The 17546-nt window shown below is 42.8% G+C and overlaps 3 protein-coding genes across 5 annotated transcripts; 1 reads left to right on the plus strand and 2 right to left on the minus strand.

Annotated features, from left to right (window-relative positions):
• The first annotated feature begins 1054 nt into the window (after positions 1-1054).
• On the plus strand, positions 1055-3391 carry LOC114363450 (uncharacterized). Its single transcript, XM_028319170.1, has 4 exons — positions 1055-1075; positions 1611-1751; positions 2008-2125; positions 2370-3391. Exons 2-4 carry the CDS (start codon positions 1710-1712, stop codon positions 2552-2554), a joined length of 345 nt encoding a protein of 114 aa, XP_028174971.1. The 5' UTR covers positions 1055-1075; positions 1611-1709; the 3' UTR covers positions 2555-3391.
• Positions 3392-3567: 176 nt separating this feature from the next.
• LOC114363448 (dynein regulatory complex subunit 7-like) lies at positions 3568-15192 on the minus strand. 3 transcript variants are annotated; one of them, XM_028319168.1, is made up of 13 exons: positions 13950-14290; positions 12266-13441; positions 9360-9521; positions 8660-8845; positions 8065-8275; positions 7515-7662; positions 7299-7408; positions 6884-7031; positions 6305-6581; positions 5648-5869; positions 4956-5165; positions 4467-4558; positions 3576-4014 (listed from the first exon to the last, which is right to left on the minus strand). In XM_028319168.1, the coding sequence occupies exons 2-13, from the start codon at positions 12275-12277 to the stop codon at positions 3858-3860; spliced, it is 1935 nt and encodes a 644-aa protein (XP_028174969.1). In that variant the 5' UTR covers positions 12278-13441; positions 13950-14290; the 3' UTR covers positions 3576-3857. The 3 variants fall into 3 exon arrangements, with proteins under 3 accessions (XP_028174966.1, XP_028174969.1, XP_028174967.1); XM_028319165.1 differs by lacking the exons at positions 12266-13441; positions 13950-14290 and adding an exon at positions 14784-15192 and having other exon boundaries at positions 3568-4014; XM_028319166.1 differs by lacking the exons at positions 12266-13441; positions 13950-14290 and adding an exon at positions 14621-14689 and having other exon boundaries at positions 3588-4014; positions 9360-9523.
• LOC114363449 (uncharacterized) lies at positions 12723-14073 on the minus strand. The gene is made up of 2 exons (XM_028319169.1): positions 13945-14073; positions 12723-13436 (listed from the first exon to the last, which is right to left on the minus strand). Exons 1-2 carry the CDS (start codon positions 14054-14056, stop codon positions 12748-12750), a joined length of 801 nt encoding a protein of 266 aa, XP_028174970.1. The 5' UTR covers positions 14057-14073; the 3' UTR covers positions 12723-12747.
• Positions 15193-17546: the final 2354 nt, after the last annotated feature.

Raw genomic sequence — 17546 nt, forward strand, 5'->3', positions numbered from 1 at the left:
TAGAGAAGCTTTTCATAAATTTTCCACATCAAAGGATCTACCAAAAAGGCGAGAAAATCCCATAAAAGATAGCACATCATCTACGTATTACATCCGGTTCAATTCTGAGAATGTCCTGAAGTAGCAGAATGTAATTGATATCATTTGTTCCTTTTACAGATTTGAATACAGTGCGTAATCTTTCTAAGAAAGAGGTCGGCCGTTTGGTGTAGTGGTTCGGAACGGACTACTAATCCGAGAGGTCCCAGGTTCGATTCCCGGACGGGCAGAAATTGAAATGATGAATTTTATTTAATTTCTGTGATGGGGCTGGGTGTTACTATGTATAATATATGTATTTACAAAAAAAGTTTTTTTTTTTTTTTTTTTTAAGAGTAATTTTCGCTTTATTAAACAATAACAAACTNGTAGTGCTGTGCGAGCTGAATTCTACTGTATCGCGTCGTAGCAAGACTCGCATTTATTTAAATCGTCTTGCGGAGTAATCCTTCTGTACCTGTACTATTACTTATTCTGTGCTATTGTCCAGTTAGACACTTGAACTAGCGTCATCTATTAACCAACAACCTAACTAACTACTCACCGTATGAGGCAGGTGACCGCTAGGAGTATAAGTAACGCTCCAAGCGCGGAAAGTCCCCACGCGAGCGCGGCGCGCGCGATAGGTGGCGCTCGCGTCGCCAGCCGCAGTAGCGATGACACTTGCTCGGGGAGCTCGTCGATGCCCTGTAGGTAGATGAACATTTTTCTTTAGTCACTGGTTATCAAAACAACGTTAACAGCTCGACGCGAAGTACCGTTTTTGTGGTGTAAACCCCCAGATGGGGGAGAATTGACTATGAGAAGGGACATGGATCAGAGAAATTTGAAGCCACGATAGCCGAACGGTGAAGGGGTCGGACTGGCCGATTCGTGATCCGGGGAACGCGGGTTCGGTCGACGCCGCCGCTCGACTATTGTGGTGAGCTCACTCGAGATACAAGCAAGCATATTTAGCTTAGTACGAGGGGCTAACGGGACTATTAGTAATAATAATAATAATAATTNTGTCTACGTCATCGACGACACCGAGAGCGTGAGTGTGACGTCACAGTACTCACAGTACAGGGCTCCTAGACACATCGAGCAGCCAGAAGTCTCAGCAGCCTATTCACGCACGAGTGTGACCATAGTGCCATCATCATCATCATTTCAGCCACAGGACGTCCACTGCTGAACACAGGCCTCAATGATTTCCTCATCACCCAGTTGGTAGAAGCCTGCATCTAGCGCCTTCTTGTTACCTTTATGAGGAAGTCGATCCACCTTCTGAGTGGACGTCCCACGTTGTTATGTAGCCTCTACTCCAGAACCATACGGCCGTTAGTTCTGCGTACTATGTGCCCTGCCCATTGCCACTTCAGCTTGCTAATCCGTTGGGCTATGTTAGCGACTTTAGTTCGTTTACGGATCTCCTCATTTCTGGTTCATGTAACATATGGAGACAGTTCAGAGTACCGTTGCGTCGTGTCCGACAGTTGGACAACATCTTAACTGTTGAAGTGTCGATAAGGCCATTTTAATGTTTGCAAGCATGGAATGTATGATGGAAGATCCTAAATTTTCCTCAGACTGTGTTACTGGGACTGCTCTACGAGGAGTTATCCTGGGACATCGGACTGCCGTCTGACGACAACGAAGACTGTCTACCGTGCCTCTTCCTTCAGTTCATGGTTGTTGAAAACGGACTCAGGGTCTCCAAAATTCTACAGGTCAGTCTTAGAAGAACCTTAAGTATGATAACACGAAAGTATATTTGTTTCAAAGCATTTATTACAACAACTGCAAATGCATTGCAAGTGTTCGCTGTTAACACTTTGGATGCGGGCGGGGCGTCGCGCCGTACAATTTCATTTCAATATTTTTTTATTTTTAACTTATTTTCATTCATTATTATTTAATAAGTATTGTTTAGGTACTCCTAACACATATCTTAAAAATATTACAAAAACATTATCTTTACTGCAGGTATTCTCAAAGCAAGCGATAATGATGGACACCTTGATCGAGCACTTCGCGGGCGAGTACCGCAAGCGGCTTGGACAGGACACGCCTAGCGACCACGCCAACTACGATTATCACTCAGGTCAGTGGCACTTACACCTGCGACAGTACTATAATTTTATTTATTATCACTAGTCTAGATCAGTGTTACCGAAACATATTGTTCTACTATAGCTTGGTAATTCTAAGAATGCCGCTTCGTGACCTTTTTGACGACTCTTCCTCCAGCACTATCCAAATAATTTGAATAGCTAGTCTGGTTTGCTTATAAAATGAGATGCAAAGGTCGTAAAGGGCAACTCTGACTAAATTTTAATGTCCTCCAGATTCTGGAAGCATCTCTCTCCCGCCGCTCTCCCGGCCGGACTCACCTCAACGGCGACTAGCTAACAAACTATCGCGGCTGGCGCTGGCCACGCACGACGGGCGCGGCAACCTGCTGGGCGGCGCCGGCGACTGGAACACCGACCTCAGCCACCCGCAGCCCTCCTGGCTGCTGCCCAAGCACTAGCCCGTGTGTCATACGCCCCACGTACGACCCACGTTCACCCCGCAATATGGGACTGTAATACGCCCCACAGTGATGTGAATATACAATTTATTGCTACTCTTGCGACACTATCCTTGAAACTGCAATGGCGGATGAAAGGTTGAAAAGTGAAGTGTTAAAAGAATAAAGAAAAACCTCGTAGCCACCTGCAGCCTCCCAAGCACTAGCCTGCTGTGTCGCACGTCTCACGTACGACCTATGTACGCCCCGTGATGTGAATATACTGCGAATTCATCGACACTGCTATTATACTATAATGGCTGCAATGTGGTTGATGAAAGGTTGAAAAGTGAAGTGTTAAAAAAATAAACAAAAGCCTCCTGGCCACCTGCAGCCCCCCGGCTGCTGACCAAGCACTAGCCAGTGTCGCACGCCCCACGTACGTCCCACAGTATGGGACTGTCGTACGCCCCGCAGTGATGTGAAATACAATATACAACTGCGACTCCTTTGACACTGTCCTTCAGGCTGTAGCTGTTGCGCTCCATGTGTCGCACGCACCACGTACGCCCCGAAGTATGGGACTGTCGTACGCCCCGCAGTGATGTGAATATACTATATACTGCTACTCCTGCGACTCTATCCTCCTAGCTGCTGCCCAAGCAATAGCCTCTTGTACGCCCCACGTACGCCCCGCAGTACGAAAGGCTTAAACTGAAGAAGTGTTAAAACAAAAACTCCCGACTTGGCACCATCCGTAGTCCTCAACACTGCCCAAGCACAAGCTCGCGGGCTGTAATAAGTTGAATCTCATTTGTGTCTGTGAAAGGGTTAAGATGAAAAGTGACGTGTTAAAAAAATATACACAAACCGCAGAGAATTGAAAGCAATGAAATTCGTTGGGACAGATCTTCAACAGTTTTTTTTTAATGGAACTGTACTTTACATCTTTTAATTTCAAAGAAATAAAGACGAAATACTAACAATAAAATAAATATTTAAAACGTTTTAAGAGTTTTATTTTGCTATAGTTAATACTAACAGCATAAAATGTAGAATAACAATATTATTAAACCTCTAAAATGTTCTCATCATATTGCACGTTTTAACAAAATACACAATTATAAAGCATATTATTTTATGTGTGATTACATAATTAAATAACGTACTAGAATTTTTAGTAAAAAATTTGGGATAGGTACTTACAAGAGCTAAGTTCAAAATACGATCAATTTCCCCAATAGAATTTAAACATTTAGGTTCGATTGATGAAAAGTGCTGGCGTCCTTACAAAAGCCAGCTTATATCAGTCTATCAATACAAATTATTTGTACTTGTAATAGTGCCTCATGCGGTTGTAGTCTCGCAGCAACGGGTGCTTGTCCAGATACTCTTCCAGCATCTTGAACCTGGGGCCTGACAGGTCCTTGTGCCTCGTCAGCCGCACCTCTAGCGTGTGGACGCTGAACGCCAGTTCGGCACTGATAAAGAAAAAAATATTTATTTATTTTATTTTATTTTGTTCGTTATTATGTGTGTTAACTTATCCTGACAATCTGGCAGGCACATAATGTCGTGTCCTGCGTGCCCAAAACAACTGCACGCAGGAAATTTTAAAGAATGCAACTGATAACGCCACTTTTGTAGCAGAGTTTTGGGCTGATACCTTATAGGTTTGTTGTTAACACGACAAGAAGAATAAGCACTGCAAAAAAATTGAGAGTGAATGCTAACAAATAGCGAATAATCAAATTAAGCATGGCGCAGCGTTAAACGTGTTAAAGCTTCAGCCAAACTAATGCTTCAATCACACCAAGTGTGGTTGAAGCTTAAGGCGTTCAGTCAAAACCAAGGAGAATGTTTCGCTGAACCATAATAGTGGCTATTCTTATTGACTAGTTGAGCTGATTATAGCTATGAAAGTAGGTATTACCTGGCCGCGAAGTAGGCGCTCTCCTTTTCAGGCGTAAGTATGAACTGGTTGGCTAGGTACCACAGCCTCTTCGCCTTGTACTCCGAATTGAGCTGAAAGTATTAAGAATAAGTTTTCATCCGTGTCTTTTTACCCTTCCACTGGTGAGAAAAATGCCCGTGGTATCTTGGAAAGGTGGTTAAAGAAAACATGATCCATGAATAAACTAGAAAATAACTTAACTTATTCTTAATAAAGTGCGCATATGAAAATAGGTGAAACTAGACATACCTATTTTCATATGTGCACTTTATCAAGACTCACACTGTATTTATCGTTTATCGTGTGCTGTCTGTGTACGATCGTGGCTGACGATGGCTAGGGCTCTAGGGACTACTTAGTGTTTTAGGGAGTAAGGACTAGGCGCACTACTGGGAGACACAAAAACACACTATAAGACCACAGAATTAAGCAACATTATTGTTCTTCCCAACAAAAGCAGTTACGTACCTTATCAAACCTCTCCTGCACCAAGTTCTGTCGAACCAGCTGTTTGGCCTTAAAGTCGTTGATGCACTGCTCCCTGACCAGGGTTGCCTCCTTGACGGTGAGCGGAGCGCCGGTGCCGCGGCCAGTTCCGAACATGCGAGCGAGGTACGGTGCCAGAGGATCTATTTCGGCCTCCTTCTCTCGTTCAGTCACTTCGGCTTTTTGGGTTTCCTAGAATCAGGCAAAAGGCAATATGATAATGGAGAAGTTTGAACCAAACTGTTTGATTCTGACCAAAAACCAAAGGTTTGGGATTCGCGAGAATGTGTTCACCATTTTAGTCCAGTGATTAGTGAAAAACATACTTCAAATATAAGAATATTAGGTATTGACCATGATTAGCAGGATGCTTAAAAAATCTAATCCACGCCAACTACGGAACTATTAAAGGTGCCGTTAGTATTTACTTAGTTTATTGGCGTTCACAGACGAATACTATTTAATTCGGTTTTACCGAGCTTTTATGAAAATCATCATCTCAGCTCATTCTTCCACACGTCTTCAGTACAACACCACGACCTTATCTAATTTATCAGAGGAAATGGAGGATTTGGCCTACGTTCCCCACGCTATCTAGATATCATTGGCCATAGGTTGGTTGTAGAATTTGTATCTTTACGTGCTGTAAAGTATAGTAAGCAGTAATGCCTCACCTGTTCCTTCCATCCCTTCTTCGCCGCCTCGTTTCTCTCGGTATCAAACAGCGCCACATACAGCATCGGCTCCGTCAGCTCCTTGTGCCGTTGCCGTAGGTAGCCATTGATGTCGGTCTCGCGGTCGCGGATATGCTTGGTCGTCTTGTACTCCCAGGTCATGTTGTCGCAGAGTGCGTAGTATACGTTTAGAGGCCGGGGTAAGGCGGCGCAGGGGTCAGCCTAGAAGATGGGGAATTAGGGATGTTTGGAGAGTCTGTTACAATGTAGGTACCTAGAAAAGCAGCGATTGGAGAGCTGTTTTAAAATTGCTTTGCCAGCAACTGAAGCATTTTCCCAAGCATTAATATAATTAACTTTATTTAAGTACGAGTACCTACCTAGCTTTTTATCAGCAGTTGCAGTGAAAAGGGCTAAGCAAAGCGATGTTCTTGTCATAATTAAGTAGGTACAAAACGCGCGATTCTGTTTGATGTGCTACGAGAAATGGGTGCAAAAGGAAGAAACTGAGAAATTATTATTTATGAATAAATTTTGTGCTTTCGGTTATAGATGGAATATTAAGTTTTTAAGCGATATATTTTAAATCACTTTCTCTCCCACACTTGTGTAAATCTTATTAATAACTAAGTTATGCAATCAAAAAATATAACTCACAATGTACCCAGACGTCTTATCAGGATAGAACAAGATCCGTCCTCCAGTCTCAGCCAAGTTAGGTTTTATGAAGTGCCTAGTGTTATTCGTCACAAAGTTGTACGCGTAGTGGTACAGCAGTTCTATGGTGTTTTCCTGGATGTGGAATATCTTCTTCCAGACGTCGTCTTTGGATTCCATGGCGTAGTTCCTGCTGTAAGTCTCTACCACGTCTTTCACTTGCCGTTTGGGTTCTGCTTTGTTCCCTTCGGTATAAGTTATTATTCGTGATTCTAGTCTGTAAATGAAACATTAGCCGTTCCAACAGCAAATTTTTCAATGTTGAAAAAAAAAACATAAAAACTTTAAAATAAAAGGGACAATAGCCCTACGATGTCGGTGTCGTACTGGCCGATTCGAGATCCCCACGGGTTTCAACACCGTTATCCGCTGGACTGATGATGAACAGATCTGTATAATTTCAAGGCATTTAGATTCACTCAGACGTCTGTCTCTATATAAAGTTACATTACAGCTAAGTGGATAGATATTATACTAATTTAGTCAAAGCTGTAATATTCCTGAGTTTTAGACACATACCTATCATCTCTGTTAGTGTAGTGCTCGTCGAAGGTCAGCGGCGAGCAGACCAGCTTGGTCAGGTGGTCCAGCCGGGCGTAGTAGTTGAACTCCAGCGTACGGACACCTTCCACTGACACGATGGGGGCATCGATGGAGTACACGTGTTCTGGAATAGTCATTTCAATATTAAAAATTGGTTCTCTCAAAACCCAAGGATAGAATACGCTACCTGTCCCTGTATTCTCAGGCTGAGTTGCACCACCTAACTTTGACCGTAACTAAAACGTTATCCGGCGTTTTTTGTGTGAAGTTTGGCAGATTTTTGACGTTTGTCAAAGTTAAAGTAAGATGGTGCTACCCAGCCTTAATCTCATAGTCAAGATGAGAGTGATCTTTATGAGACCCTGATAAAATTGTTATCAAGATGACTCACTTATGAGGTGATCCTTTCTGCCTATTCCGAAAGTTTCGCGTATTTCTCTGCCAACGTGGTCTATTTTAACGGTTTCCATCTTGTCGACTCGGTTTTTGTACCATTCGTATCTGGAAATAATAATGATTCTTTCCAGTTCCAAGTCTGTGGTTGAGTTTACGCAGCGCAGAAGGGATAAAATTAGCTATTCTGGATTGGTTATTTCAAAAATCTTACGTCAATAATGGTACAGTGTACGCGTAATCATCAAAAATCTTGACTCGCTTGACAATCCCATCCCTCTCGGAGTACGGTGCGAACTTCTCCAAAACCACCTTCTTGTAACGTATCACTTTATAGCTGCCCGGGTATCTTTGCTCGTATTCTGAAACAGGCGTAACTATTGTGATGGATATACTAGATTTTCTGGAGCATTTCTATATAATAGACTAGACTACAGGTAAAAGCTCAGTTTCCTATGCACTTTTGATTCGTAAAAGGGTTCACTAGAACATGTCATAGAGCGGCTCGTTGTTCTGTTGTGTGTTGTTGTGCATTTACTATGCTCTAGTTTATACTCATCTTAAGAATATCTTAGATACATTGCCAGTGTGACATAGCGCAACTTCTCTACTATTACTTAGATCGTTTCATCCACGAAGACGCGCCACACCAATTTTTGGTCGAAGGAAGCGCGGGGTGTGGGGAGTTTGATCCGAGAAAACACTCAAACATTAGCGGAAGAATGGTGGGGCGCGTCTTCGTGGATGAAACGATCTATACCTACCATCAGCGCTAATGTCCAGCTTCTCCACCCAGCTGGCGGGTATGTCCAGATGTTTCTCCGTCTCCACAGCGGTTCGCTTGTCAGCCACGTCGATGCCCACGAATAGACGGCGGTGGAAGGGCTCTCCAGCGATGAGGTGCTCCCAGCAGGTCAGGTCCATCAGGTCGAAGTTGAGCGCGCCGAGGCCGTCGGCACAGCTTTGCAGGTTCACCTTTAGGACGTTGGAGGAGGTAACTTCGAGTTGGGTTTATTAACCCGGTTATTAATTATTCATTAATTAATGGATTATTTTCGACAGATATGTGCGTAATATTCGTTTTGTGTTATAATAGTTAAAATTAGTATGATACTGGTGCGTTTTTCTAAGAAAATCGACAGGACCTGGAGCGAGATCAAACGCGAAGCTCAACACCGAACGCGATGGAAGACTGTTGTGGACGCCCCCTGCCCCATTTAGGGGACATAGGATCTTAAGTCGAGTAAGTTATTCTATTCTAAGTTATGCCAAATGTTGTATTTGAGTTTGAGCTTGCACCAGTCGTCGATTGGGTCTGGCTTACGAAGATTAGCCTACGCTACTAGTTATTGTACTCACATAGTAGTTCTCATGGTTATACACCGATTCCAGGTTCTGGTACTGCGGAGCGTCCAGGGAATGCGCTTTGCCCTCGCTGGGCTCGATGAAGAAGGGTGCTTCCACTCCCATGGGCCCAGGCAGTATTAGCACCCAGGCATGGGTGCGCCAACCATCGATGGGGTCTGGAAGCGGGGCTTCTAGCTCCTGTCGAATACCGTCGATATTTTATAGTATAAAATAATCTTAAAGATAATGCTGCGGATCCTTAAAACTTTAGCTAAATAAGAGTGTTTTTAAAAGAGTAACATAAATCATATGACGCACCTTGACAAACACCACACATAGTGTTATACTACTGACTTGTGACTCGATAGTTTTCTTTAGTTTAATAATTTTCCATTAGATTTTGTATGGAAGAAACAATCTATGATATCATTGTTTGGCTTACTTTCGACTTTAACTGTGGTCACTAAGGGTCGATTTGTTGAAGGTTTGTTGTCGACACGACAAGAAGAAGAAGGGTGAGTTGCACCAACTTACCCTGACCGTAACTATAACAATGACCGGTGCTTTTTGTATGGAATTTGACTGATTTTTGATGTTAGTTAAAGTTAAGGTCAGATGGTGCAACTCGGCCTAATTGTGTTTTCAAGGCTAGCATTACGTGTTCGTAGAGGAATTTTACCACGTAATTATTTGTTAATTATTGATTACTTACCGCAATCTTCCTCTGCTTCTCCCTTTCGATCTTGTCGAGCTCAGCCTGCTTCCTTTCTGCCTCTTTGTCGTCCATCTCCTTGCAGTACTTGGAGGTCAGGTCCGGTAGCGGCACCAGCCTGTAGCGGGGCTCTTCGGAAGGCGGCTCCGGCTCTATTATCACCTAAAAATTATACATTATTCGTGGTAAAATATAACGATAAACATCCTCCTTCGGGTAAAAATAATACACAGTTGTAGCTAAAGAAATTGTAACCTAAATAAATCTATAATTTACACAGCGCCCCTAGCGGTGAATAGCTGTACAAACTTTCATAGACTATTACATGCGTCGTAGCTACGAAATTGTTCCTCGTAGTCTCGTAGTCGTAGCAGTCGTAGCAACACAACTTTACCTCTGCTACGATTTTTTCCAATAGAGTTACTAATAATAATAATAATAATAATTCATTTATTTCAACACACAGTCATAGGTTTAAGGTTACAGTTAATAATTATAATAATAATAAAATATTTAAATTTCATTTCAATTCACATTAAATTAAATTCAAACAATTCAAACAAGTCAATTTATGCATTTTGCTATTTGTTCGTTAGTCAGTACATTAATCATAGAGCAATGATTAATGTACTGACAGTCAAATCTTGCGGAGAGTGCGTTTAAGATGATGTTGGGGCTGCCCCGGACCCTGCGCACTAGGGATGCGCACCGTTTCCGTAGCGTCGTATAGAAACAGTCGACGCGCCACTCAGCAAACATCCCCGAAGCGCTGCAGTACCGCGGCAGCCCCATCAGCATCCTGAACGCATTATTATATTGTACTCGAAGGGCGTTGAACTGTTTCTGCGTATATGCCACCCACAAGGCACTCGTGTAGAAAGACGTACAAAATGCTCTAAACAGAGCGATTTTGACGCCCCCCGAACAACGAGCAAACCTGCGCGCTATCATATTGGCTCTAACAGACAACGCCCTTCGCTCCCTCTCCATATCTGCATCATCCCTCAGGTCAGAGGTCACCAAATGACCGAGGTACTTGAATTGGTCGACCCTTTTAAGCATGGTACCGTTCAGTTTAATGGGCGGAATGGTGTCAGAACTCTTCCCTTTGACCCGAAAGACCATGCACTCGCTTTTCTTAGCATTATATAAAAGACCATGACTAAGAGCATACGCTTCACATGTACCTATCAGCTTTCGCAGTCCACAAACTGAGGCACTCAGCAGCACCATATCATCTGCGTAGCTAATATTATTGGTACAGACTCCATCAATGTGGCATCCGATACGCGTGCTGCTAAGCTCCTCTATTAGGGCGTTGACGTACAGGTTAAAAAGTCTCGGAGAGGTCAGCCCCCCCTGCCTCACCCCACACTCCAACCTATACGGGTCCGAAAACACATTTGACCACCGAACAAAGTTGACCTGATTTAGATACCAAAACTGAAAGATGTATATTAGTTCTTGTGGCATAGCTATATTCTTTAATTTTTGCCACAGAATATCATAGCAAACTAGGTCAAAGGCCTTTGAAAGGTCTAAAAAGCACGCATAAATAGGCGTACATCGATCAGTATAGTACCTGACAGTTTGCTTTAGACACAGAATAGCAGATTCTGTGGAGAGTCCTGATTTGAAACCGAATTGGTTATCATGGATGCTAAGGTACTTATCAAGCTGTGTGTTAAGCAAACCGTCAAGAACCTTTGCAATAATAGTGGCCAATGAAATAGGCCTATAATTTCTATGGTCACTTACATCACCAGTTTTGCTTTTCACAATTGGGACTACCACAGTCTTCAGCATATTAGCTGGTAGGTATGAATGTCCAATACATAGAGAATAAAACATGGCAAGTACTCTAGGCAGGTGTACTCCAGCATACTTGAGGTGTTCTACACTGAGACTGTCGTGCCCGGGTGACTTGCCTCCCGATATAGATCTAATGGTTTCCCTCACGTCTCTCGCCGTGAACCTAATACTCATTTCCTGCCCATGAGGACCTACTCCACAGATAATCTGTGATGGCCCCAAGGGCGATTTGACGGTAAATTGTTCCCTAAACAGGTCAGCTATAGACTTAGGACTATGGAATCCACTGACGCTCACAGGCAAACCAGGTTTATTATTAAATTTACTAGTAGTTTTCCAAAAGCTACGAAAATCATGCTTAGAATGTAGTGAAGCGAGTTTATCCATCTTTATTTGTTCATAATTATTCTGACACAACTTTAGGCGAGATTTAAATATCCTTCGACTTTCACGCATTTCTTCCCAAGCACAACCTACTCGCGGTTTGCCACAAAGGACCCACACTTGAAATTTATACCTAGCCCTCCCGTGAGCCTCCCGAACGTGCATATTCCAACCATTAATATGTTTTTTCTTTCTAGCCCGACTTGCAACACAGCTATCAGAAGCAGAACTGGACAGTGCATCTACTATATCTACATACATTTTATCAATAATACGTCTATGATTTATATTTCTACAATAATTGTCACAACAGTGTCTGAATTCCGTAGGAAAATCTATTTCCTTCAACCGTTCATGACATAATCTATTGAAATGCACAATTTGGTCTTTATTTCGAACCCCCCATTGTACTTTATTATCAAGCTTAGAATTATTATTTAAGTTAATTAATTTTGGAGGAATAACATTAAAATTACATTGAACTATTAAAGGGAAATGGTCAGAGACTACCGGACTATACCTAACAGATATGTTATGAACCGTTGAAAGTGCCGACTTTGTGACCACACAGTGATCCAGCCAGCTCATACAACCATTTATATCGCTCACATAACTATAAGTGTCAGACGTTAGTCCTAACTTCACAACATCTGCACAGTACCATTCCAAGTCAATACAGAAATTACATAATTCATAGTAAAATTGCTCACCTGGGTGCGCATTAAAATCGCCGAGCATGTAAACAGATTCAATACCTTCACTGACAACAATAGCGTTTAAGGTTCCAAGACACTCAGTGAACTCCAGTAAATTTTTAGCACTGTCTGTTGGCATGTATACACTCATCACTAATATCGATTTTTGATGTAACATTATTTTAATTGCACATATTCTTGTATTATTACACGGCACAATCGACACGTTTGGGAACACACTTTTCTGCCACAATAGAGCAACGCCTCCGTAGGGTCGCCCGCGCAGCATGCCCGCCGTCGTATCCACTGCAGAAATACCAGTGTAGGCGAACTCGTCATCAATGCAGCTCAGGAAATCGATGTCATGCGGCAGCAACCAATGCTCTTGTAGGGCGATAATTTGCGATGTCCGACACAGTTGCCTTACGTCATCCACTGAACGTTTGACATTCTTACAGTTAAAACTTGCCAAGTTATACATTTTATTTGCATCATACTTATTTTTCATAATTATTATTAGAGGCCGAAACAAAGTTACGATCATTCGCATATTTCCGCTTAAAATTCACGAATCGTCTGAACAGGATACCCTGCGGCCACAATTTGTTATCTAGGAACACCGGTAACTTATGCTCCGATACAAAAAACTTGTACGCACTATGATCTCGATCCTGTTTAAAGGAGATTTTTTCCAGATTTATCATTTCTTTCGTTTTTCTGTATATGTACTCCTGTATATCTTTTTCAGTAGTGTCTTTATGTATCTTGGTAATAAATATGGGAACTTGTATGTCGGCTGCTTTGAACTTGCCCTCCATATCCCTTGATATACCCGCTGTACCACGGTAACGGTAGTTAGTCTTTTTACGCTTAGACACCGTCTGCCAATTCTCAGAACTGTTTACGTTTGTAACATCTGTGGCTTCACTGACCGTTACCGCACTGTGGCGTTCAACTCGCTTTCGCTTTCGCTCACTGCCTGGCCGCGGTGACGTCACATCAGTAGTTCGGCAGCCGTCGGAGCCGCTCGGCCGCTTATCGCTCACGAGCGCGGGCGATCGTTCACGCAGCTCAGCTGATTCACACTCGCGTTGTTTACAGATTACCTCCATTTCTCTGTATTCTAGCAAACCGTTGCAATTATCTGAGTTATTTCCACCGTTGTTGTCGAATGACTTATTTAGGGATGAANCGTCGGGTCGCCCGGCTGTAGCCAGGGTGACATCTTGGCAGGTTGACGTCTCGGAGCGCGGCCAGCTGCCGCACCCACTCACTCCAGCCCGTCGACAGCGGCGGCGGCAGGCGGACGTCCCAATCGACGCCTACGCGCCACGCCTCTTGTAGCAGCTGTTTCGCTACGATGGTGATGGGGGAGGCGAGGCCCAGCGGGTCGAACAGTGACATCACTGTCCGCAGAGCCTCCCTCTTCGTCGGAGTTTGCCCGCTGTCGACGTCAGGCACCCGGGCGAAGTTCAGATTAAATCCCAAGGTGTCGCAGGTCGGCCTCCAGGTGAGGCCCAGGACCTTCTCTTCGATGTCTTCAAGTGTGACGTCCCGAGTGGCGGCAGCTTCCGCCCGATGGACTTCTAGTACTTCGGAGCGATTCGAGGCCCACTTGGCCAAATGAAAATTGGCATCCGCGTGCACTGTGCGCACGTCGGTGCTCACTCTAACTGCTTCTTCAACTGTTNGAGATGAACTATTATCCAGATGCGAAAGACCCATAGGGCCACTGTCACAGATCCATGCACCACGATTTATATTCACATTCCGTGCAGTAATCGGCAATAACGACTCGTTCTTCATGTCTCGGAGCAGTTCATCTTTACAGTTAGTTAACTGATCTTGTGTCACGTAATTAGATTTAATGAAATCCAATTCGTTTTGTACTTTAAGCAAGTCCTTCAATAGTTTCGTACAGTCCAGGTGGTCAAACAAAATCGGCGGTAACTTTTCGAGCTGACGAGCAACAAAAATAGGTATCACATCAGGTTCAGTTGATTTAAACAAGTTTATAATGTCGATAATGTCTCTTCGTTCTCTAAACACGTTCTCTAAACAGCCAGCAGCAGCTTTCCGCCATCGTTTACTTATGTTTCTATACGTTTTTATGTAGAAATAACACAGTGTTGCAGTATGGTTCATCATCATCGGCATTTCAGCTATAAAACCTCCAACTTCTGAGCAAAGGCCTACCACAGCATGAATAGATTTATGGTAAGTCACAAACGATGAAGTTCACTAACTTCTCTCTCGTCGTATCTCGCATTTGGCGCAGCCTATGGCCACGTACGCGTCGTAGCCGGCGCCGATGAGCCACGACACCGTCACGTGCGTATTATTATAATTTTCGTTCTTTCTATCACTGACCTCTCTCGTCGGGGATCTCTGGGCATATGGTCCTGTACCGTAAAGCCATGCAGATGTCCCGCTTAGCGCAGCCGAAGACCACGTACGCGTCATAGCCGGCGCCGATCAGCCACGACACCGTCACGTGCGTATTATTATCATTTTCTTTCTTTCTATCACTGACCTCTCTCTCGTCGGGGATCTCCGGGCATATGGTCCTGTACCGTATAGCCATGCAGATGTCCCGCTTGGCGCAGCCGACGACCACGTACGCGTCGAAACCGGCGCCGATCAGCCACGACACCGTCACGTGCGCCAGCTCGAACGGGTTGCCGCTGCGGCGGATGATGGCGGTGTACGGTGACATCAGACGCTCCGGCTGGAAAATTGGAAGACTTTAGGGCCTATGGACACTACGTTTCTTAAGCGAAGTGGACGCGCATTTTAGCACTGCAGATGCGATAGCAGACGCGACACACACTAAAGTCGGATCCAGACTGTCTGTCTACGACTCTACGTCTATTAACGTTTGTAGGAAAAAAATGCGCCCTCGACGCGTTTAAAAAACGTGCTGGGCAAGGGTCCATTTGCTTACTAAGGAGTAAGCAAATCGTTTTTTTAAATGGAGGATAAAAGGAATTATTAAATTAAACTGAATACGATTCAACATTAATTAAACACGATAGGGTTCTAGCAAGTATGAACCTTAACTGGAGTGATGTAGGGTGTGTTTTTCATCATAATCATTTTAAGAAGTACTTTGCAATACACGATGTACAGTCACGGAATGAAAAGGTTCGTCAGTTTTCAAATTGATTCCTTCAACGAATCGCGAGCACATATTACCTTTTGAAACTATGTTACAGAATAATCTCGAGTTAGAGAAAATAATCTTTAACTGTTCGTCAGTAAAGTTCAAAATTATTCAGATCAAAGCTGTTTGACGGTTTATCTTGTCAAGAAGATTATTATGATTGATAAACTAAAACCTTGTTGGTTCAACCTGCCTTTATTATTTCTTTTAAATAAAAAAAAAACTATTGTCAATTGGTCAATGTCATCATTGCATTGCACTGATGGGATAGAAAAATAAACAAGCAAAACCTTATTCGTTAGCAAACGTCATATTTATTTAAATGTTAGCAGCACTGTTTCTTGCACGGTTATGTTGGCAGGTTTGACTCTTACAGTACCTAGTGCATACTCTCTAATCTGTGCCTAGTGCAAGCGAAAACCGACACTAAGGTGACGAACCTTTTCATTCCGCGACTGTACTAGCGCGATATGAAAAATGTTATCAATAGAAATTTTCCAGCTTTTCATGCCATTAGTGCCATCTGTGATCGACTGGACGAACTGCGCGAAAGTGAATAGGGTTCATTGCTTTCAGTCCGGCGTTCTAAACTTACAGCAGGAGTTCGTGTATGCGTCACTAGATGGCAGTGTGCACTGCTTAGTATTAGCGGGAAACAAAGGACTAGAGATCAGCTGTTTTCCTACTCATAACTTGATGATGAGTTAATGTTGTAAATGAACCAGCTGACTAATTTAAATGAAGCATGATGCATTAAATGGGACTTTGATAGATTTGGGCCTACGCTACGCAGTTGGCAAAGGACTAATTTTGGAGTGTTAATATGTAATTTAAGTAGGTATTTTTATATGTTTTAATATCCTCTTTTGCGAAATGCATATTTTGCGAAAATTGAATTATGAGCCGAGTGCTCATTTTGCTCATGTAGCTTACAGTTGTTCGTCGATTATACATTACGTACTATTATAAGAGTACTAGATATAGGTATTTACGTTGCTATTATATTATTGCTTTGCATCAACTTATTTAGCCTTCTAAATGTACGGATTTCCAAAAGGACAAGATATCCCAGGTAAAGTTTGGAGTTATAACGTTATTATTTGAAACAAAAGCGCCTAAAGCTCGATCACAACAGATAAACACTGAGCCAAAGCACGAGGTGCAAAGTTTCCGTTTGTTTTGGCTGGAATAACCGGTGCAAAGGGCTGGGAGGGGGTGGTAGGGCTGCTTGCCATGCTTTTTGCACTTTTGATGAAAACTTAAGTTTATCTTCTTTTTGGATTTTTTATTCTATGCTATCTTTTTTTCATTAATTGCTAGAATTTGTGCGCGTAGTTGCTGCTCCTAAGTGGGGAATTTGAAGTAATTTTCATGATTGAAATAGGTTATTATAGTTTCTTTAAACCTACATAATACAGATTAAGAAATAATACACATCCGATTGATAGATTTTGTTTGGTTCTAAATCATAACAGAGCTTTAAGTTACCACATTTTTTTTAGAATACCTCTGATCAAGCGTGTTTGACGATTCTTTGGGCCAAATAATATTGTGAGACGATTTTTCTACGATAAATCCAACCTTACATTGTATTACTCAATTTAAGTTACCTATTCATAAGTTTTCGCGTTACCCCGACCCCAACTTGTCCAAAGGTTTTGTCTATTTGCCGAAAAAACCGATTTCGAAGTTAGCAGCCCTACGCCCGGGGGACTCCCTTTCAAAATGAATTCGAAGTTCGAAAACAAAGTCGGTTGCCGCAACTTTTGCCGGCGACTTTCGCTTTCGGGCGAAAACTTCGTTCACTCTCGCTATCAATTTTTCCTTTGGCCACCACTTTTATTGTTGCTCCACGATTTAGTTTGTGGAATGTGAAGGGCAAGTGCATTGACTCTGGAATTGGGAGTTTCCAGTCCGTAATTTATAGGCGTGGTAATTTTTCGTAGGGGTTGGGTTATTAAGGCTCGGCAAAAGTTTAGGTACGCAATTGAATTGAGATTAATGATTGCTAAATATTTATATCTTTCGTTTTCTTTGATTGAAAAGAGATGGGTTAATTAGTTTAAAGTAATGTAAAGATTACTTGAATCTTTGCTTTCTTAAGTTAACTTTTTCCAGGGGTTCTGCGTGATG

Source organism: Ostrinia furnacalis, unplaced genomic scaffold (assembly GCF_004193835.3).
Source record: "Ostrinia furnacalis isolate ACB-3 unplaced genomic scaffold, ASM419383v2 OfSCF7120, whole genome shotgun sequence".
Classification (NCBI taxonomy): domain Eukaryota; kingdom Metazoa; phylum Arthropoda; class Insecta; order Lepidoptera; family Crambidae; genus Ostrinia; species Ostrinia furnacalis.